General features: G+C 44.9%; 2 protein-coding genes and 1 long non-coding RNA gene across 3 annotated transcripts in view; 1 reads left to right on the top strand and 2 right to left on the bottom strand.

Annotated features, from left to right (window-relative positions):
• Nucleotides 1-6,287, bottom strand: part of LOC135877072 (C4b-binding protein alpha chain-like) — a 29,968-nt gene extending 23,681 nt beyond the window's left edge. The window contains exons 1-2 of the mRNA XM_065402426.1: nt 6,133-6,287; nt 4,426-4,611 (exon numbers count right to left, since the gene is read on the bottom strand). Coding sequence (XP_065258498.1) covers nt 4,426-4,611; nt 6,133-6,214 — 268 coding nt within the window. The 5' untranslated portion in view covers nt 6,215-6,287. The remainder of the gene's footprint in view (nt 1-4,425; nt 4,612-6,132) is intronic.
• A 6,301-nt stretch (nt 6,288-12,588) lies between these two features.
• On the top strand, nt 12,589-13,693 carry LOC135877075 (uncharacterized). The gene is made up of 2 exons (XR_010561353.1): nt 12,589-12,644; nt 13,057-13,693. It is a non-coding gene; the product is annotated as an uncharacterized LOC135877075 (long non-coding RNA).
• A 4,018-nt stretch (nt 13,694-17,711) lies between these two features.
• LOC135877066 (complement receptor type 1-like) overlaps nt 17,712-22,608 on the bottom strand; it is a 128,664-nt gene continuing 123,767 nt past the window's right edge. The window contains 3 exon segments of the mRNA XM_065402415.1: nt 17,712-18,353; nt 19,040-19,129; nt 21,777-21,834. Of these exon segments, the coding sequence (XP_065258487.1) occupies nt 19,081-19,129; nt 21,777-21,834 (107 nt within the window). The 3' untranslated portion in view covers nt 17,712-18,353; nt 19,040-19,080.

Genomic DNA, 22,608 nt, shown 5'->3' with positions numbered 1-22,608 from the left:
ACCTTTGTACAAAGTATGCCTTGTGAGGTATCAGAAAATTTATAGTTTACTGGTCAATATTGTCCTGATAAAATGCATGGCAACACTGTACGTGAAGTTAAAAGATTTCCCTGTATAATGTTTACTTATGTTGCAAACCACAGCACGAGTTGGCAAACAGGTCTGTCTCAAAGGAATGTGTGCTCTGCTTAGTTTGCATTTAAGCAGTCATCAAGCAAGGAAAAGCAGCAGGGAAGATCTTTCTCTATAGACTTTTTGTCAGCTCGGAATGTTTTCCAAGGGGCAGGACTGGCACTATAATAAAGGAGGGACAAACACTCCCAGGCACCCCTCCTCCCTCTCACTCTGTCCATCGAATCACTGCACTAGAAGAGACAAAGGAAGCAGCCACTAAGCTGAAGAAAGGGTCCTCACCTAAGAAGTTTGGTCAGTAAGACTGCTGGGAGCATGTGGTAAGAAGAACTATGTTAAACTCAAAATAAAGGTTGTTAACTTGGGCACCAGTTGTGTTTTATCTTGACTTCTCTTGTAACCATTTCGGACTTATGCCTCATTACTTGCATTCACTTAAAACCTCTTTGTAGTTAATAAACTTGTTTGATCTAATCCAGTGTGTTTAAACTGAAGTGTTTGTGAAACTCTATTTGGGTAACAAGGTGTGAACTTATTTCTATTGAAGAAATACAGACTCGATATGAATTTGTATTGTCCAGGAAAGGGCTGGGCAATACAAGACATACTTCTCTGGAGAGAAAAAAAACAAAATGAATACTAGGAGTTTGGTAGGGTCACCCTGCAGTATAACCAAGGCTGGTGAGAGCCAAGGTATGGCTGACTGAGACACAGCTGGGAGTTACTTGCACATTGGAGGCTCTTTGTGAACAGTCCAGACTGGAGCTACAGCAGCAAAGCATTGTAATGGGCACCCCAGGTTAGAGGGCAGGGGTGACAGATTCTCCTTAGTCTGGATGATACATTGAGTATTCCACGCCTAGTAATGGTACAAACCAATTACTAAATGGAGATGGTAAAACAATTATGATGCAGGAAAGGCAGGAGTGTTCAGTAATTATTTCCCTTTTGTATTTGGAAAGAAGCACGACAACATAGTCTCATCACAAGAGTATGATGAAGTACTTTCATGTCTATTAGTAATTAAGGAGCAAGTTAAACTAGATTTGCTAGGGATAAACATTGTTAAATCAAACTCTTGGGATAACTTGCACCCAAGTGTCCTAAAAAGTTGGCCAAGGAGATCTCTATTCCACTGATTAACTTCTAATTAATCTTGGAGTACCAGGAAATTCAAGAAGAATGGAAGAGCGCTGATCTTGTGCCAGTATTCAAAAAGGACAAGCAGAATGACCTAGGTAACTATGTGCTAGCCAACATGATCTCACTCACAGGCATAATAATGTAAAGGTATTGTGGGATTCATCAATTCCAAGGGCAAATCTATTCTGACCTCTTGAGCAGTGTAGGCAGGGCCGGCTCCAGGCACCAGCATAGCAAGCAGGTGCCTGGGGCGGCCAATGAAGAGGGGGGCGGCACATCTGGCCGCGGGGCCATCACTCCATCTCAGAGCGAAGGACCTGCTGCCGAATTGCCACTGTAGAATGAAGTGGAGATAGAGCTGCTGCCGAGCGCGGCTTTTTTTTGGGGGTGGGGAGGGGGGTTGCTTGGGGTGGCAAAAACGCTAGAGCCGGCCCTGAGTGTAGGGCCAAATTTTCCCAATTCATAAGGAATTAAGAACAGAAATATAATTAATACCAATCAATATGGTTTTATGGAAAATCAGGTTTGTTTGATAAACCTGACCTAGTTCTTTGTAGTTACAAATTTGTTCGATAAATGTAACTGATGTAATATACCTAGACTTCTGTAAGCTGTTTGACTTAGTACCACACAACATTCTAATTAAAAAAATAACACTTCAGTATCAATAGAGCACAAGTTAAGTGGACTAAAAGTTGGCTAAGAGGGTGAGGTAATATCTTTTATTGAACCAACTTCTGTTGGTGAGAAACTTTCAACTTTTCACAGAGCTCTTCTTCAGGTTTGGAATACATTTCCCAGGCGAAGAATTGTGGCGTGTAAACTCGAAAGCTTGTCTCTCTCACCAACAGAAGTTGGTCCAATAAATGATATTATCTCACCCACTTTGTCTCTCTCATATACTGGGACTGACATGGCTATACCACCACTGCATACAAGAATTGGCTAAGTGACATCTCAAGGAGCAGTCATCGGTACTAGACCTGATGCTATTCAACATTTTAATCAGTTGTCTGGAAGTACACAAAAATCACTCCTGATAAAATTCACACATGACACAAAAATTGGGTGAGTGATAAATGAGGATAGGGCAGTCCTACAAAGCAATATAGATCCCTGTGTCCATTCAAACAAAATTCATTTTAGTATCATATAATGCAAAATTATACATCTAGGCACAAGACATGCAGGCTGTTCCTAGAGAACGGGGAAACTATATCCTGGGAAGTAGCAAGTCTGAAAAGGATTGAGGTGACAGCAGACAATCAACTGAACATGAGCTCCCAGTGCATCCTATGGCAAAAAAGGCTAATGCGATCCTTGATGTATTAACAGTGGAGTAGGGAGGTGATAGCAATGCTGTATACATTCCCATGCGGGAATACTGTACCCAGCTGTGGTGTCCACATTTTCAGACCGGTGTTGAAAAATTGGAGATGGTGCAGAAAAGAGCCACAAAAAGGTATTCATGGGCCTGAGAAAATGTCATCCAGTGAGAGACTTAAAGAGCTCAGTCTGTTTAGCTGGTCAAGAGATTGAGGCGACCTGATTACAGCATCTAAGGACCATCTTGAGGAGAAGATACCAGGTACTAAAGCGCTCTTTTATCTAGCAGAGAAAAGCAGAACGAGAACCAAGAGCTGGAAAGTCAAGCCAGACAAATTCAAAATGGAAATAAGGCAAAAGTGTTTAATAGTGAGGGTGACTAACCATTGGCACAAATTACCAGAGGAAATGGCAGATTTTCAGTCTCTGCAAGTCTACAAATCAGGACTGGCTGTCCTTCTCGAAGATATGCTTTAGTCAAATACAAGTTTTGGGGCTCAGTAAAGGAGTAACTTGGTGAAATGCAAGTATCCTGTGTTGTAACAATCGCTTCTAGCATTAAACTATGAAGTAGCAGACTATTCACATGGGCAACATTAAGCACATTTGTGTTTGCCGGACCAGGTTCTAAGTGTCTCATCCTTTTTTGAATCCTACCATGTTCTTGGCCTCCATTTTGTGGCAGAATGTTCCTCAGGCTTGTTATGTGTTTTGTAAATATTTGTTATTAGTTTTCTTGATATGTGAATCCTGATTTTGGACAGCTAAAAACTGCATGTTCCTCAGCCAAGCTCAGTGGAAGAGCTTTTCTTTGCCCCTACAAGAGTTATTTGTGATGCTTTCTCCCGCAGGAGACTTATTCCCACGAAGAATGAACTGTGTCAAAAATCCACTATATCTATATGGAGTTCAATATAGACAGACTGTATCCATGTAAAGTAAAGTTAGGACTTTTTATGACTGTACTGGGGAAAAATATCAAAGCAGACAAGGCATGTAAAAATTGTGACCTATTTACTAAAGCCTGATCAATTCAGCAAAACAAGTCCCACTGAAGTCACTGGGACTTAAGAACGCACTAAGTGCTTTGCTGAATCAGGGCCTATATATAAAATATTTTCTCAAGCCAGCAGGCCAGAGTAGGTGAGTCTAAGGCTATTCAAGAAAGTCCCATCAGTATTCAAAACAACAAATTAAATCATAATTTAAAACATATGCACAAGGAGGCAGAGTTAAGGTTCATCAGCATCCAACTGTAGATATCCTTACTAGTTACTGTAGTACTGCATTTACTAGGGACTTCTGCATGGAATATAGCATATATAGTCTTGAGATGAGGAAACTTGCAAATATCTTATTGTACTCTTAGCAATGAAGCCAAGAGAAGTTTTGTTATGAATTAGTATTTTGTCCAAGTTTGTAACACACATTATTCAGTAATGGGTTTACTTTTAGTACAGTGAATTCAGTACATTTCATTATCGGGGATACAGCAACTACAATTTTTCAAAAAAGACAGACACTTGCCACACCAACGTGTTTTACTTTAGTCTAACAGGTTTCAGAATGGTAGCCATGTTAGTCTGTATCAGCAAAAACAACTAGGAGTCCTTGTGGCACCTTAGAGACTAACAAATTTATCTGGGCATAAACTTTCATGGGCTAAAACTGACTTCATCAGATGCATGGAGTGAAAAATACAGCAGAGAGGTACAAATACACAGCATATGAAAAGATGGGAGTTAACCAATAGAAGAGCGATTCCTAACTGTGTCAAGATAGCTTGCATATCAATTGAAATGGAAAAGCAACAAAGACACTCACCTACACAAAACTCAGGGTCTACTGACCATGTTGAATTTGCAAGACATGTAACATAAGGAGACTTTCCAGAGCCCAGAACGTATCCTGGGCGACAGGAGTATTTCACTTGGGTCCCAACAGGATAGGAATTGTTCACTGCCTCAGGCAGCTGAGCAAAACTCAACCGTGGAGGAGAATCACAATTGCCTAGCAATAGAGACAGACAAGGGAAAACGTTAACTACGAAAGACATTCAGTAGTTTGTTGTAACCGAATACTTGTTTTTAAGAAGCCACAAATGATTTTATTGGGGACAATTTGGATGTACTTGTTTTCATTAGAGCCTTGAAGCTAGTTTACTGAATGGCCTTGATACAAAACTGCAGTACATTCAAATTTTACATTATTTACCATGTATACATCATCCTGAACATGTAAGGTAACACAAGGTAAGTACATTGTGCAAAACAGGACATTCCTCCACCTCACAGAGCTTATGATCTAACACAGGACAGGCTCAGAGAGACTGTTGCAACCATACAGAGTGACATGAAAGAAGGTGACATACAGGGCAAAAGAGACCAAGGGAGCAATCCATAGAAGAGTACATGAAACATGTATGGGGTTAGAAACAAGTGAAAACAGCCGGTGGAAAGCTCTCTCTGAGACAGCTGACTTTCATATTTCTCATGCGATGCATGGAAGCTGTATGACAGGCATGAGGACAAGTGCCAATGAGAAGCAAAGTCAGGAAAGTAACTGAAATACTTCCCAATGTTCTGTATTGTATTTTCTAAGGGGCAACCGATCCTAAATTCTCAATTAATGAGGGACAATCTTTACTCCTCGCTATAATTGCTTTCCACAAGCTACTCTTAGTATAACCTTTTATGGGCAATGTACCCAAAGAATTGGATGCTAATACCTTAACCGCATCACTGAATTTATTAACCTTAATTTGGGATACTGCAGATTATGTACTATATGGACCTTATGACTTTCAAACCAAATTTTGTACTTTTGGATAATTTAAGCGTTATATCCAGATGTACAGACACTTTTTTCTTACCCTGTGTATTAGATCATTTTAACATTAGCTTTAATAAAATTTTATTTCTATACAGTCACAAACCTAAGGCTACAACAGGGGAACTTGCTCATTTTATAATCTTTAGGCGTCTTATACCCCAAACTTCGTTTTACTGACACTGGTACAGCTACAACAGCTGCACCTTTACCTGCTGTTCGAAGTGGCTTTTTCTCTCCCCGCCCCCTCCTCCAACCACGGACAGGAGACACCCCCAGCAGCAGGCTCTGGGCATTAACACTCTCATCAACGGGACAGAGTTTAACCTCCCAGGCTGAGATGCGGAGCCCGCCCCGGGTGCCGGGCTGGGACAGCGGGGACCTGTCGCTGCGGCGCGGCTGGGCTCGAGTCCCACCCGCCACCTCCTGCCCCCCCGCGGGCCGAGTCCGACACAGCCCGGGCTGGATGCGGGAGGGGGGACTCTTGGGTCGGGCGGGGCCAGGCCCCGTGTGGGCAGAGCCCAGCCCCAAGGATGCTGAAGTGGCGGCCCCGCTTGAGCAATAGGACGGGGAGGGCCCGGGGGAGCCGCTGCGGCTCCGCTCCCCGCCCGGCTCCGATGGGGGGCGGGCGGAAGAGAACCGAGGGGATTCTGTGCCCGGGCAGGGGCCGCCTGTGGCCCCCCTCCACCAAGCCCCACTCACCGCGAACCCCGGGCAGGGGCAGCAGCAGCAGCAGCGCCAGGAGCCCCCGGGCGCCCGGCGGGCAGCGCGGAGCCGAGATCATGACGGGGCCGACGGGAGGAGTCGCGCAGCGAAGGCGGCGGAGCGGACCCAGGACGATGCTGCCTCGACGACGAACCCACGGGGACTAGACCGGCGCCTGCCGCCAGGTGAGCCAGCGGGGGCGGGGCCAGCAGCGGGGGGCGGGGTCTGCAGGCTGCGGGGCGGGGCCTGCGTCGCTGCTTACACCGGGCGCTCGTTGCCTGTGCAGGGTGGCGGGGCTGCGGGTTCAGCCCAGCGATCGGCGCCCGCCCCGTGCTCCAGCCGGTGCACCCACCGCCCCCGCTCGGCCGCCGCCAGCAGCCCTCGCCGCTCTCCCGGGCTGCTCCGCCCCATCGCCTCTCACGGGCACACACGGCCCGGCTGTGTCACTTGGCGGGCCGGCGCCACTTCCCCCTGTCCCGGCGCTAGCGCCAAGGAGCCCCGGGGCAAGCGCTAGACAGCAACAAACCCACCTCAGCGCGCTTTGTTTTCATAGAGGAGGAGTCGGGCAGCCCGGCCGAAATGCTGTTTGTTTAAATAAATATTGATGCCACACCTCGAGACTGCGGCTGGCCAATACAAGGAAGCGGGTAGCTGATAAGATTTTGTATATATAAACAAGCTACTTCCCCCCTTTGCTTCTAGCGAATGTAACGCCCAGGTTACACCACCAAGGAGCTAGTGGAAGAAAGGGACCGCCCTGGCTGGTGGTGATTGAATCAGCACTGACGCATTTTCCCCAATATCTCAGTGTCTGTCATGGAGGAATCAGGCTCTGATCTCAGCGCTGTGACGCATTCCAAAGTGCTGGGGTTTGTTGCTGATCCGACACAAGGGGCTAAATCAGTGGTTCTCCACCTTTTGTACTGGTGACCCCCCTTTCCCGCAGCAAGCCTCTGAGTACAACTCCCCTTATACATTAAAAACACAGTTTTTTACATTTAACACTATTATAAATGCTGGAGGCAAAGCGGGGTTTGGAGGCTGACAGCTCACAACCCCCATGTAATGACCTTGTCACTCCCTGATGGGTTATGACCCCCTCCCCCCAGTCTGAGAACCCCTGGGCGAAATCCAGAAATCATTCTTCAGTCTTTAATTGGGCAAGAATCATTGACTGCAATGGGCGTTTAAAGAAGGATTGAGTGAAAAACAAATGTAACACACACCTCCTGGGTGTGGTGTTCTCACCCATCTAGTGGTGCTGAGATCACTTAGGCTACATCTTCGCTACGGGGGGGGGGTCGATTTAAGATACGCAAATTCAGCTACGCGAATAGCGTAGCTGAATTCGACGTATCCGAGCAGACTTACCCCGCTGTGAGGACGGCGGCAAATCGACCTCCGCGGCTCCCCCGTCGACGGCGCTTACTCCTACCTGCGCTAGTGGGGTACAAGCGTCGATTCGGGGATCGATTGTTACGTCCCGACGAGACGCAATAGTTCGATCCCTGAGAGATCGATTTCTACCCGCCGATTCAGGTGGGTAGTGAAGATGTAGCCTTAGAGAAAGATTAGTGAGTCTGGCTTTTAGCTCATGCAGTAGAGGCTTGTGCACTAGTAAGCGCCAGAGGTCCCAGGTTCAATCCCACCCGCTAACAATAGGGGTTTGTTGGTGTTACACAAAGACAGGAAGCTTTGCGACCAAAGTGTTTATTTTTACTGCGTCTCTGCAAATGGAATACACACGTTGTCACTGAGACCATGATATTTATGTCATCCACATGTGGGTTAGGTGCTTGTCTAAGATGCATCAGCCCTCTGCTGCCAGAGGCTTGACCCTTTGCAGCACTGCGGTTGGTTTCAGTGGGGCTCCATGCAACTATCGGGTCTGCTCACACAGTACAGTTTGCAGGAATTGTGCTCACATTTGTTTTATGTTTTAAATAAAAAGAATATCATATTTTATACGTCTCCTTTCCGCAGAACTCAGAGTGGCGTCATTACTGTGATCTGGCCACAAAGGCTAGCCACAGTTAATTAGGCAAAGCGTAACCTGGTAATTGTGAAATAATTGTTTACAGTTAGGGCGCCTGTTCCCTTTATTCACAACAGACGGAGCTGCTGGTGATCCCTGTATGAGGCCATGTTTTTCTATTACAAAAGAGTCTTGTGAAGTTAGATTTTCTCAAACATCACCATTGTTTGCAGCAGCCCTTTGAAATTCAGCAGGCAGAAAGCGCTCAGGTTAGAGACGTGCCTTTTTTTGTGACCCTTCCCAGGCAATTCCATTCATGGTTGGCTGAGATATCAACTTAAAAAAAAAAATCACCAGTTCCCTTCACTCACTTGCATGTCAAGAAAAATGTTGGCAGCCTGCCAAACCCCCCCCCCCCCCACAAATCTTAAGTCCTACACTATGCCACTACAGCAGCAAGACGCTTCACTAGGAATGCCTGGGTCTGGAGCCCCAACCAGCCCCCAAGATAGCACATGGGCCGTGGTAGAGCATCTCCCACTCTGGGGGCACCACACTAGGCAGGAGTAGGCATAAGTGAGGAAGCCAGACCTGGGCTCTTCCCTAATTCAGTTGTAAGGCCTCGCCAGTTCTGGAGTGAGGAAATACTGGCTACAAATTTATGTAATTAGCTACCACTAGAACTACAGAGCTATCTGTGCTCAAGTGTCAGAAATTGCTAGTTCATATCCTGCTGATGAGATGTATAAGGGGTTGTTATAGTTGCATGCAATAAAATTTTCAAAAATACTAGGAAATTGTACACAGTAAGAACTCCTGCAGCGTATAGGGACTGCAAAGGGAGTGGTGTGGTCCGCACAGGAATTCCCCCAGTGCAGGGAAAGCATATGCTGGCATATGCAGCCCGAAAGCTGCCTCTCATGCGGCCCCTGGTGCAGGGTACTGCCAAAGGCATGAAGAGAAGTGGCCAGAGCACTTCATGCTTTGGAATTCTTGGCTGCAGGGAAACTCATTGGCAGCAGCAGTGGGAAAGCTGCTGAGGGTTATGTAGGGGTTGTGACTATTCCAGGAACAGTTAGGACCTGTGTGGGCGATTAGTGCTCTAACATACACAGGAGGCTGCACAGGCCCTCAGAGCTTGAGGAGCCCGGAATCAGAGAGGTATAAAGCCCCAACGTCCTGGTCAGCACCTTGTGTGCCAAGCGTCCTGTGAGCAGCAGCACAGAGTCTTGCTCATATCTTTCAGTTGCAGCACTTCCTGTCAGTGAAGGTTTGAACTGTTAGTGGTCATGACAAGGCATTTCTGTTCTGGCTCTGAACACTCACCTTCTACATTAGTGGCTCTCAACCTTACCAGACTACTGTACCCCTTTCAGGAGTCTGATTTTGTCTTACATACCCCCAGGTTTCACCTCACTTAACTACTTGCATACAAAATCAGACAAAAATGTAAGTGTGTCACAGCACACTATTACCGAAAAATTGCTGACTTTCTCATTTTTACCATATAATTGTAAACTAAATCGATTAGAATACAAATATTTTATTTACATATCAGTGTATAGTATACAGAGAAATAGAAACAAGTTATTGTCTGTATGAAATTTTAGTTTGTACCGACTTCGCTAGTGCTTTTTATGTAGCCTGTTGTAAAATTAGGCAACTATCTAGATGAGTTCATGTACTCCCTGGAAGACCTCTGTGTACCCCCAGGGGTATGCATACCCCTGGTTGAGAACCATTGTTCTACATCATCTAGAAGAAAACGTACGTTGAGGTGCCAAAGTAGCTTTTAGCTTTCCACAAAGGTATTTACACAGTCTGCTCCCCAGGGTTGCCCAGAGGATTCAGGGGGCCTGGGGCAAAGCGGGGGAGCTGCGGCGCTTGTACTTACCCGGCGGCGGTCCGGGTCTTCAGTGGCATTTCGGCGGCGGGGGGGCCCTTCAGTCGCTCTGCGTCTTCGGCAGCACTGAAGGACCCGCCGCCGAAATGCCGCTGAAGACCCGGAGTGACTGAAGGGCCCTCCGCCGCCGAAATGCCGCCGAAGATCCAGACCGCTGCTGGGCCAGGGCTCGCGGGGCCCGAGGCAAATTGCTCCACTTGCCCCCCCCCCCGGCGGTCCTGCTGCTCCCTTCCCTCTCACACATTCCTAACACACCCAAGTTCATGAAAGAGAATTCCATGCGTAAAATATTCACCAATCAGTCATTTTGAGCACCAGGTAGTTGATACTTTTTCTTTATATTTCTAGTTAGTTTTAATAAGGAACTTGGAATTCCATCGGCATTGAGGGCATTCGGGGTCAGACTCTCAAGGATTGTCTACATTAGAAAGTTGTGCCAATTTAACTATATCAGCACAGATAGAGTCCCATAGTGCAGACTCAGTTATATCAGTACAAAGGTGTTTATAGCAGTATAGCAAATCTCGTATGGGCAAGAGAATAAGTTATGCCACTATAACGGCATCCATATTAGAGCTTTTACCAGTGTAACTATTCTGCTAAAACCTCACACATCTAATGGAAATAGATATACCAGTTAAACTTTGGACTGGGCTGTAGTGCAATGTACACCTAGGGATTGGTGATGAGGCCAGTTGCCCTGAGTGCCAATTTCCAGGCAATTTCCTGCCTATCTCTCTTCTTAAATTTGTATCTATGGCCTTTCACATAAAAATACATATTTCCAAAGCCACCATATAAGAGAAATACTTGGACCATAATGGCCTTAGTTTATTGACCATTGGGGCAGACTGCAAGGCTCTTTTTCCCTATCTAGAAGAAGTTTTGGATTGTTTTCAGAGTTCCAACCTTCTTAACATTTGTTTTTGCCACTGCATAGCAAAGAAACACCTGGAAGCAGGAGAGAAATTCATCTTAGTTCACTGAACTCCTCCTAGCTGTAATCTAGTGCATAGGACCAAAATTTAGTTGTTTAAAACAAATACACGGATGGGCCCCTGGTCTGCCCCATTATGTGGGGACCCCCGCCGGGAGCAGGGATGTTGTGAGGGCCAGGGGAATAGGTGAGGATGCGGCGGGAACCAGGATGGATAGTATGTAGATTCCTTCGTTGATGTCTCCCCTGCTCTAGGGGGAGAGCTGCCTCTGTCTGACAAAGCCTGTGTTATAAATGCCAGGATCTTCTGCAGAAGTAGCCCTGTGGCATCTCGCCTTGCCAGTTCACACCCTAACGGGAAGTGAGGATGGGGGAAGGACTGCAGCTGTAGTTAACGCCGTAGCACTGATCTCAGCTCTGAGCAATGGGGATCTCCTTCCTCTGACAGCGATCCCGCGGGAGTCTGGCTAAACAGAACCGAGTCAACTTCTGACACATGTTACGAAAATCCTTCCACACTAGTAAAGATACTTATCTGCAAGAGGAAAGGAGAGAACTTCTTTCTGTTCTGTAAGCAGTTAGCAATTAGATGAGAGCACAGGGCTAGATCTCAACATCACTTATAAATAGTTAATGAGACAGTTTCTATTAACAGGTATGGAAATAATATCAGGATGCTGGAGTCTTTATTCAGTATCCCTTTTATTTAAGAAAAAGGCCTATTCCAAATAAGACATGGTAAATAACACAGATATCTTCAATTATAGTATTTTCAATAGTTGTAAATATTTCTTATTGCTAAATAAAACTCAATGCAGCTTGCAGTCACAAAAAAGGGTGTAAATAACATTGTCATCTGTTTTATAAGATTTAAAGATTTAAAAAGTGTTTGATTATAAACACCCTCTCTCAGCAGCAGTGAGACACATTTCCTGAATATAAAAAAGCTTATTTTAAGATCTACAAAGACAGCTTTTGACAACTAACAAAAATAATGTAGGCACTAAACTACTGGAGAACTTCTCAGATCTGGAGATCTTATTGCTTACTTCTTATAAGAAAGTGCTAGAGGATTGCAAGGAAACAAACGTGCTTATTCTCACATTGAGAGAATTCACATTACTTTTAATTGTCTCTTAGAGGGGAGACACACTAAATATCAAGCTTGTGGTAAGAATACACATTGTGGAGCCGGTAACAAAAGTTAAAAAAATCTGTAGATGGAGAGTAAATTTGAAGAAAGGTCACATGAAAGCCAAAACTATAACTGGGTTAAAAAAAGAATGAGAGAAGTACATGGAGGATGGTCAGGGATCAGGGCCGGCTCTAGGCACCAACGGTCCAAGCATGTGCTTGGGGCGGCTCTTTCCAAGGGGTGGCACTCCGGCTTCTTATTTTTTTTACTTGCTTGGGGCGCAAAAAGCCGGGAGCCGGCCCTGAGCGGAGGTGAGCTGCGGCGGTGGGGGGGGGGGGAGGGCCGCAGGAAGTAAGCCTGGGGGGGGCAGAGGAACCGCCCCCCACCGCCGCAGCTCACCTCCGCTCCGCCTGCTCCCCTGAGCGCGCCGCCGCCGCTCCGCTTCTCCCCCCTCCCTCCCAGGCTTGCCGCACGAATCAGCTGTTTTGCGGCAAGCCTGGGAGGGAGGGGGGAGAAGCGGAGCAGCAGCGGCGCGCTCAGGGGAGCAGGCAGAGCGGAGGTGAGCTGTGGCGGTGGGGGGCATGGGGAGGGCCGCAGGAAGTAACCCTGGGGGGGGGGCACAGAGGAACCGCTCCTCCCCCAGCTCACCTCTGCCTCCTTCCCCGAGCATGCCGCCGCTCCGCTTCTCCCCCCTCCCTCCCAAGGAAGCCTGGGAGGGAGGGGTAGGTGGGGAAATGCAGCATGCCCGGGGAAGGAGGCGGCGGGGCCAGGGATTTGGGGAAGGGGTTGGAATGGGGCAGGGAAGGGGCGGAGTTGGGGCAGGGCCAGGGGGGCGCAGGAAATTTTTTTTGCTTGGGATACAACCCCATGCTCTGAGTGTCCCTACTCTCTGATTGCCAGAAGCTGGGACTGGCTGACAGGGGATGATGGATCACTCGATAACTGCCCTGTTCTGTTCATTCCCTTTGAAGCACCTGGCTAGATGGACCATTGGTCTGACCCAGGATGGATGTTTTTATGAAGAATCTACAACATTCCACCTAGTGTCTGGCATCTTTACATTTGTGTTTAAAGAGTAATACGCACTCCATGATGGGAGCTTGTAAGTAGGGATCTGGAGAGGCTCTCTTGCTGTCTGCAGTTACAGCCACAACTCACAATCCAAACCATGCCCCGCTCTGATGGTGACTATGTTCTTTAAGGGGAAACGTTTAGCACTATGGAGAGGCTGAATAAGGAAGCAGCTGCATGTTCAGAAGAGCAAGTAATTTTGATGCTGCCAACTGCCTTGCTTGCTTCAGAAGCCATTTTCAAGGGCAAGAGCAATGATCCACCTCCGGTCTTTCTGCTTTACTCAAATGCAGTGGATTCCTACTACAAGTCCAGCTCAACAGAGGAAAGAAGTTGTAGCGAAAATAACACCAATTACCTGAGAGGGGGGTCTATATTCACTACAGAAATTTCAGTACAAATGTATGACATTTATCTACTAACTTTTCCATGATTTTCTTCCAATGTCTGTTAATTTGTAAACCAGAGCCATCAGCCACCATCAGTCATTTATACTGCAAAAGGAAGATAAACCATTAAAATCAAAATAGTTATATACTTCAGTCTTTCACACATCTTTATTTAGACTTCAAAGTATTAATTTAGACTAAACTTTTCATTGGTTGTACTTTTCAGTATTGTCAGGAACAAATACTAATTCTTGTATTATGTGTAACTGCATAGAATAGAAACATTTTAAACCCATTTCAGGTTAAAGGGGAGGTTATGGCATTTTTTTCTTAGTGGCAAAATCTTAGAAAAAGCAGAAGAAAACATACATTGTGGATGTCACAGGACTAGGGTTAGTCAGCAGAGGTAGTAACTGCAAGGGACAAAGAACAAAAAAATGACTGATGACAAGTGTTGATAATTACACAAGCTAACTAACAGAGAACTAGGCTATCCATGAATCTGCTCTTCTCCCCACTGTAAAACAAAGCTGGGCTGAAACATTCCTCTAGAAGTTCCGCTCTGCACCAGGAATGGCACCTACGTAGATTTACATAAACAACATTTTTAAAGCAGGATATTAGTTTCTTCAGTGTCTAGTCACATTGAATATTCTTATTTAACAATGGACCATGTGAATGCTGTGTAAAATACTGCATAGTCCTTATGAAGTCCACGTGAGATTCTTTATGATAGATACTAAACACAGTTAAGCTCTTCGTGATATATCCTAAATGCAATTAAGCAATTACTTTAGTTCACATACCTGTTTTAAAGCACCGTGTACTGTAACTACACACTCAGAGCGCCATATCATCCATCTGAGGAACTAGCGCATGCAATGCTGCCGCCTTATAGATGAAATCTTGTATTTGCTTATAATCTTTCTGGGTTTTATGTATTTATTTTTCACCCAAAGAACAACATATGATTTTCTCCTTCATTCTTAATAGGGGACTATGGAAGGCTACCGGGACACATCAAATGTGTCCTCTGCTCTCCGCACTGGTTCAAAAGCAACAGAAGCTTGATTTGAAAAGCTGGGGGGCTGAGGTTTGGGCTGGGGGGGTGCACCAAGGAGTCCAAGGCTAAGAGGGTACGTCTACACAGGGATACAGGGCTTCTAGCATGGCCGTGGTTGGCCCACATCAGCTGAGTCAGGCTTGGGGGGCTCGGGCTGCAGCCCGAGCTCTAGGACCCTCCCCCTTCACAGGGCCCCAGTCCGAGCCCAAACATCGACACAGCAATTTTTCAGCTCCGGAGCCTGAGCCCTGCGAGCCCCAGTCAGCTGACCCAGGCCAGCCACCAGGCTTTTTATTCCTGTGTAGACATTCCCAGAGAGAGCCTGGGCAGCAGGGCAGGCACTCACCTTGGCATGGCAGGCTAAGGAAATGGTCAGGGCAGTGTCCCTGGTCCTGCTTCCCTACCCTGGGCACCCTGAGCAACCGCTCGCCCAGCTCCCAGTCTCCTGTTCCTGAGAGGAAATGCCGGCCCCCCTCACAATGACGTGGCTTCACCCAGCCCAGTTCCATTTCCTGCCTCCAGGTACGTCCTCTGCCCAGTGCCCAGGGGGCGGGGACACAGGAAGAGCAAACCCTGGGCTGCCCTATTTCACACTCTCCCCAGGCACTGAGGAAGTATTATCTGGGGTGGGGGGGACATAGATCAGCCCCCACAATATTTCCACTACAGAGGCGCTAGCCCCCACTGGCCCTCCAGTTCCGCCACCCCAGTACTGCTTTCCCACAGAATACTGGATCACATTCAAGGTTTCTGTCCTTATCGTCAGGCACTCCGTGGCCTGAGCCCAGGATATCTACAGCACTGCCTAAGGCCCCAGGACAAAAATCAGGTTTGACAACTACGCTCCTCTCTACAATAAATATCAAGCTCCTTTGCATGGGAGACGTAACTTTCTCTGGGGCCGGGCTGAGACTGTGCAATGAACTCCCCCAGAAACGACACAAACCTTATCACCTTCCACTCCAAGTGAAAGACGCATTTCTTTGACCTGCCGTCTCTTAACTGATACATAACTAAATGCACGCTAAAAAGCCACCACGTATGCTCCCCGCCCTCCAGAGGAAACCTACCAACAAAAGACAGTCCACTGGACTCGTTTCTCCCCTCGGGGAGAGGATCAGAGAATAAACACCACATGACAGATGTTAGTCACGATGCTTAATGCGCTAGCGGAAGGTGCTCAGATACGACGTTGATAAGCAGGGTATAAGAACCTATATCATAGCAGAAGTAATGAAATGGAAACAACATTTATATTAGACAAATAGCTGTTTCCAACATACTGCATTTAACAGACAAAGCACACAAAGTCTTCAAGTTTGTTGTGGTTACAGAAAAACATAGAAATGCAGTGTTTTAGTAGATAATCAAATAATATTACATAAAATATTTTTGCATGCAGTGTAGTTGTAGCCATCTCAGTCCCAGGATATTAGAGAGACACGGTGGACGAGGTATTATCTTTTATTGGACCAACATCTGTTGGCAGTAGCATAGATGGGGGGGAGCAGGGGGAGCGGCCGCTCCCGCACTGAGCACATTCCCGAAAGTGGCGCCCTTTTTAATTTTTACACTGGCACGGGGACGACGTTGCGAGGTGAGACCTTGGAAGTGCCTCTTTGCTCGCAGCTGTCAGCTCGCGGCGCAGCGGGCGCGCCTGTCCCTTTAAACTGGGCGGGAGGGGGCATTCCCATGGTGCCTAGCGGTGGGCGGCTTGGATCCTAGCAACCAATGGGGAGTGCGCTGGGGGCTCGTAACGCTCCGGCTCGAGGTTTGAGTGTCAGAGCAGCCGGCGGCGAGAGCGGGGCCCGGAGCCAGCGGGGAGCAGAGCGGGGTGAAGTCAGTGCAGGGCCGGGCAGAAGCCGCGTGGGGAGCAGGGCAGGGTTCGGGAGCTAATGGGCGCGGCGGAGCCCGGGAAGGCAGCCGGGGCGGCGGCCAAGGAGATCCCGAAGGTGCTGGTGGATCCCCGCTCCCGCCGGAGCTATATTCACGGGCGGGTGGGAGGCCGAGCTCCGACTCTGCGAGATGGGTCCATCCCGCTCCTGCTCCCAGGCCCGAATCCAAGAAATGTCACTGCCTGATGATGCCACAAATAGGTAAATAAAATAGCAAATAACTAGGCAAGAAACATGCTTTAGGTATGGGCCAGATCCAGGTCCCTTTGAAGTTAATAGCAGTTTTGCCACTGGCTTCAATGGGAGCAGTACTGCAAAATAATCTGCAGCAATTGGTAACTCTTGAATGAATATGCTGTATATGCTTGTTTTATCAGCATCTGACTTCTGTCAATATTTTGAAAGCAGAAATGGATATAACAAACACTCAATACACTCATATTGGATACAAGAGTACTTGTGGCACCTTAGAGACTAACAAATTTATTTCAGCATAAGCTTTCGTGGGCTACAGCTCACTTATGCGTCTGAAGAAGTGAGCTGTAGCCCACGAAAGCTTATGCTGAAATAAATTTGTTAGTCTCTAAGGTGCCACAAGTACTCCTGTTCTTTTCGCGGATACAGACTAACACGGCTGTTACTTTGAAACCTGTCATATTGGATACAGTTCACCCGTAGGCAGTGGGATTGCACAAGGCCTATGCATTGCATGAATCTCACTTAAACTCTGTACTGATGTCATAATTGCGATTTAAAATCGTACCTAGGCCTAGTTCTGCTCCACCTTCACTGGGGTGAATTTCTCCCCTCTGTGAATGCACATGCTTCATAGTAAATGGGAATCACCCAGTTTAGTCACCATTTCAAATTCTGAAGCCAAGGATTTTTAAGGTCACATTTAAGTTACCTACATTCCTGCTTATTAATATAGAGTTTGTTATTATCACAAACATATTATTACCACTATTATTATGGGCACATACACACAAGAGGGCTACCTTAGGATGCATCCTTGTGTAAACCAGCAGGCTGACTCTCTTCACATTATGCCGGTGGAGCGGTTTAATAGTTGGTGAACATATTCTGTGTTTTAGTGCAGCCCCCCTGGCCTTGAGAGACAAGATAGACCCTCTGTTTGCCTCTGGCAGGTGTAATCTGGATGGATTTCTGTGCAGGGCAGCCAAAATATAGTTCAAAACAGCCACAAGAGCATAATAAACTTGTGTTTATTTGGGGGTATAAATCCAGATGTGAGCAGGAATTTGGTCTTCTGTATATAAACTGAAGTTTGAGACAATACAACAGATTAAGATGAATATGGGATTAAACAGTTGACACCATACTGGGATGTTATAGTCAGAATATTTAAATAATAACAGAAGGCCTGGGCAGACACCTGATGTTACAGTCTTGAATGACAGGAGCACGTACTCTCCTGCTTCCCGTAGTGCCCAGGCAAGAGAGGCCTCAGGGTAGGAATGGGAGCTGGGTAGTGAAGCGGCTCCTTGTCTCTAGCTGCAGTGTGACGGATCTGTGTGTACGTGAGGGGAAAAGCCCCCTGGGAGAGCTAGTCTGGGGGAATCAGCCAGAAGAAGTGGCGAGATTTACAGCAGTTCTTTTACTTGCCTACCTTTTGTTACTCATGTTTACAACCTGGGGATCTTGATCTGGATATTTAGATAGCTGCAGTGGCCAAGAATAACATTAATCTCTGTTTAGGAAGAAGGTTGTTAACTTTTTTGCCAGTTACATATTTTGCCATGGTCCATGCCTGATGGGAGTCTTACGATGCACTGTGGTGGCTCAGTCACAGGGAGAGTCTGTGGTGCATCATGGTAGATACAGTGTAGCTGGGGAGTAAGGCACAGAAAGGAGAAAGGCAGCATGAGGGAACTGGAATTATAACTTCCTTGAGGTGTGATGTCTGCTCAGTTGGACACACAGATTAATGTTGACTGAAAATGAAATATTTCATTTTGACTACACAAACCAAAATTAAATGTTTCTGTTCAATGAAAAGAGGCCCAAGCAAAATATTGGGATGTTTCTGAATAGAGATTTTTGGGGGAATTTATTTTTCTGTGAAGAATTTCACCTGGAGCTGGTGAAAACTCAGAATTTCCAGAAATTCTGACATTTTGAATTTTGTTTTCAAAATGACCTGGCTGCTGTGTGGACAGTTTTTTTTAATTAATCACATGCGGGGTATTTTTAGCCTTCCAAAATGGGTGGCGCCTTTTTTTATGTGTTTGCTTCCCCTGATGTTAGATCCTGGCTACGCCACTGTCTGTTGGTGAGAGAGACAAGCTTTCAAGCCATACAGAGCTCACCCACCTTCTCTCTCCAATGAAATATTTTTGTTCATGACATGGAAGGAAAAAAAAGAAATAACCCATAGAAGTAATTTATATTCTCAATTTATATTTAATATTGTAAACTTCTACCCTACTCTCTCAGATGACATTTAAACAGAAGAGCACAACACCACCTGCATACTTTTGGGTACAGGAAAATATTTTTCTATAAAAATAGATACCTTTGAAGATCAAATTAGATTTTGTTTCACTCATCTTGAAATCATGTTGTAATTTGACACTTTGGGGAATCCGGATTTACACTGTAAGAACTGAATAGCAAGAAAGGAGAGAACATTTGCTGAATAAAATATGTTCACATAACAAACAACTTGAATTTAAAGTAGTTTTTTTTTTTTGAGAGAGAGAGAGAGAGAGAGAGAGAGAGAGCCTTTTTATAAAACTAGAACTGTTTAAAGAAAAAATTGGAGGCTGAATAAGTAAGATGTATTAACCAGTGGAATTCTCTACCAAGCACAGTGGTAGAAGCATTACTGTTTTGGAATTTTACAGCTAGCAAGGACAAAATACTTAAACATTGTTTCCTTCTGTAAAATGCTTCTCAAAATAAAACAAACCATATTTGCAAAATCTTATGTCTCTTATACTTTCCAGAACATAAAAAATTCTCACAGGGATTACGTTTTAACAATGCAGAAAAACAATATTCAGCATCAGGCATTTAGTTTTTAGGTGTATGTGTGTACCCTTTATCATTGTCCTTCACCAAGAGGGGTAAGTGTTGTACAAGTAAATTTCACAAAACAAGCAATATTTTTCCAATGGGAACGAGGTCTCTTAGTCAGAATGTTATTCCCACACAGAGTCACTTCTGTATAAGTATAATTTATCTTGCAGACTCAACAGCTCAATAAAAGCAAGAACAGATTAGTATTTAATTTTCTTTTTTTGTCTGATGAGCATATATTTTCCTACCTATATTTTGCCAGCAATATACAAACAAGACTGCAGTAACCACACTTAGGCTGGTTCTCTTTCAATATTGTTCACGGTGAAATTCTAGCCCCCACTAGATTTCATAGCATGGAAGAAATTGCACATGACAACATGACACATGTGAGTCAACAACACTGGACTACTTCTACTACAGTAAAAGCCCATTTCTGCTGGGTGAGTATCTTTGCTTATGAACTGCCAACACTGGATATTTTATTCAAATGATATTGCAAACTGGGCTTCTGAATATAAAGCTATTCTTAAACAAGCTACCTGCTTGATGATCATGACAAAACGGAACAGGATTGCATGAGCATAAACTTCACTTCAGTGGGATAAAGTCCAATAGTCCACACTATTAAATAAGCCTCCTTAAAAACACTCATTATAATGAAACACAGAGTGAGAAATGAGAAGGAAAGTTGGAAATTCTAGAAGTCAGAATGGATTTCTGAAGAATTTCGTTCCACATGTTCAGGAGGGCATTGTACCAATTATTGTTTGTAGGTTGCTGCAGTCTATTAGCTTAGTCAGGGCTTGGACATTAAATTTATTTTAGAAGCTTAACATCACTGGCTTTACTTGTATTAATTCCAGGGAGCAGTCATACTAGAAATCTCATTCACCATATAAACAATACCAGGCAGGTGCTTTTTTAAATTCAGTTGTAAATCATATTTATGTTGTAAGGCAAATATGCAAATCTTCTCACAACAGTTAATAAGAGATGTGTCACCTTGAAAGAGTAACCAAGTTAATCAGTAAAAGGCAGACTTCACACAATCCAACATGTCAAAAGCAAAATTAATCTTTAATTAAAAATAAAGATTAGATTAAAAATAGACTAGATATTAGGTGCAAGTCAAAGGGATCTCAGTATAAATGAACCCCAGGGGAATATTATTCAAGTGAATAGGTTATAAAGCAAAGCAACTATTTAAAAAACCTTTGCACAATATTATGTGGTGGTGACACAAAGAAAGCCTGTACTGTGAGACCACAACTTCATGAGCAGTTCTACAAAAAATCCCACTTTGGGTTTTTAATTTGCTGTTTTTATGTTTTACAGGTTTGAAGACTGAGATGCCCCTTATGAGAAACATTCCTGAAGGTGCACAATTTGGGCCTTAGCCAAAGTCACTCCACGTGCAGAATTCCTGCTGAAATAAATTAAAGCACGGCTACAGGGTTGTGTCCCAGTGTGGTGCAATTTAAGTAGCAGACAGGGTAGGGTTAAAGTTAGCAAAAATTTGAAGGAGTTTTGGCCCAAACCACAGCAACAAAGAATTTCTAAACCTATCAGAGATATTTGTATTTTCATGGTACCTGGAGCAGCCCAACACACATCCATGGCTCTTTCTTGTTTTCGTGACCTGCAGTCTTATTTATAGCATCTTTTCCCTTCTTGTGCATTTAAGACTTATGCATTGATGAAGCACAATGGTCATCTATTGGACCACAGCATCAGCTAGTCCAACAATTTTCAAACTATCGTCCATGGAGCATTTTGCAGGCAGTCCATGGAGAGCTAACCGTTACATGATGCCGACTCTCATTCTAGTTTCAACCTGTTAAAATCACACTGAAAGACAGCTCTGGGAATCTGAGAGAGGGCAGGATCCCAGAGCTTGGGCTCCAGTCTGAGCCTGAACGTTTACACAGCAATTTTCAGTCCTGCAGCCTTAGCCCTGTGAGCCCATATCAGCTGAGTTGGGCCAGTCGCGGCTGTGTTGTGGTTCTTTTATTCCAGACCAACTAAACAGCATTCCTTCAATGCTGCATTTTCAGAGCACCATATATTTAACTTTTCCTGACATCCAGGTACATGCAAGAAAAGACAACCCCTGCTGAAAAGGTAGAGTAAATCTCAGAAGGAAATACCTGTTCATGCAGTAATGAAATGCCACGAGGATAAGTTGAAAATTAGTAAAGAATAAAAATAAATAGCTTCGGCTAGCTTACCTTTTTTTCTTTTGGCATTGTATAATCCAAAATGCAACTATTACAAAACAAGCAACACCTTGAAGAAAAACAAAAAAAACAGGAATCAGGCAATGAAGTTATATTTTATTTAAGATTTTGGTAAACACAGCTAGCAAACTTCACAGATAAGTAGTATGGAAAAGCCCCTCTTGTATCCCAGATCAAAAATCATGAGAAGCCCTTTCTTATCCAGAAAATGGTTCGGATGTTGGATTGCCCAATTTATCACATCTTTAATGTGTCTATACACTGCTGAATGTTTAGATTCCGAATAATGCTTAGTACTCAATCTACTTAACATTCAAGATGTTCAAGCTTTACATCATCTGTTTCCCTTCAAGCACCTCCAAGCTGTTTCTTAACCAAATAGTCATAGGATGTATTCTTATGTCCAAGGTTTAGTATAGCTTATTTAATTTCTTCCTTGAACTGATGAAATATTTAAAAGAATAAATAAAAATTAGAAAATGAATCCATCCGCATGTGTCAGATTCTCTCAATCTTGAATTTGCAAATGAAAACCTCTAATCACGAAATGACTAAACACTCATGCTCTGGTAAGTGGAGCCCTTTGCACTGCAGACTGACTAACTGTATGGTGGGAACTTCATTTATATAAGTAACAACTTTCTTATTCCCACAATGCTAGACTATCAAATCCAACCTAGGAAGGGCTTGCTTGGATCTTCTGACAATTTCCCTTCCTGGCTTCTATCCTTTCCATTGTTGGTGAGCACCAGACAAATACGCAGTCCTAAGTGTGGAGGAAGTATTCTCACCAAGACAGAATTACAGAAGTGAAACTTTTCTT

This window comes from Emys orbicularis, chromosome 4, assembly GCF_028017835.1.
Source record: "Emys orbicularis isolate rEmyOrb1 chromosome 4, rEmyOrb1.hap1, whole genome shotgun sequence".
NCBI classification, from domain to species: domain Eukaryota; kingdom Metazoa; phylum Chordata; order Testudines; family Emydidae; genus Emys; species Emys orbicularis.
Note: the sequence above shows the minus strand (reverse complement) of the source record. Positions and strands in the feature narration are given on the sequence as shown.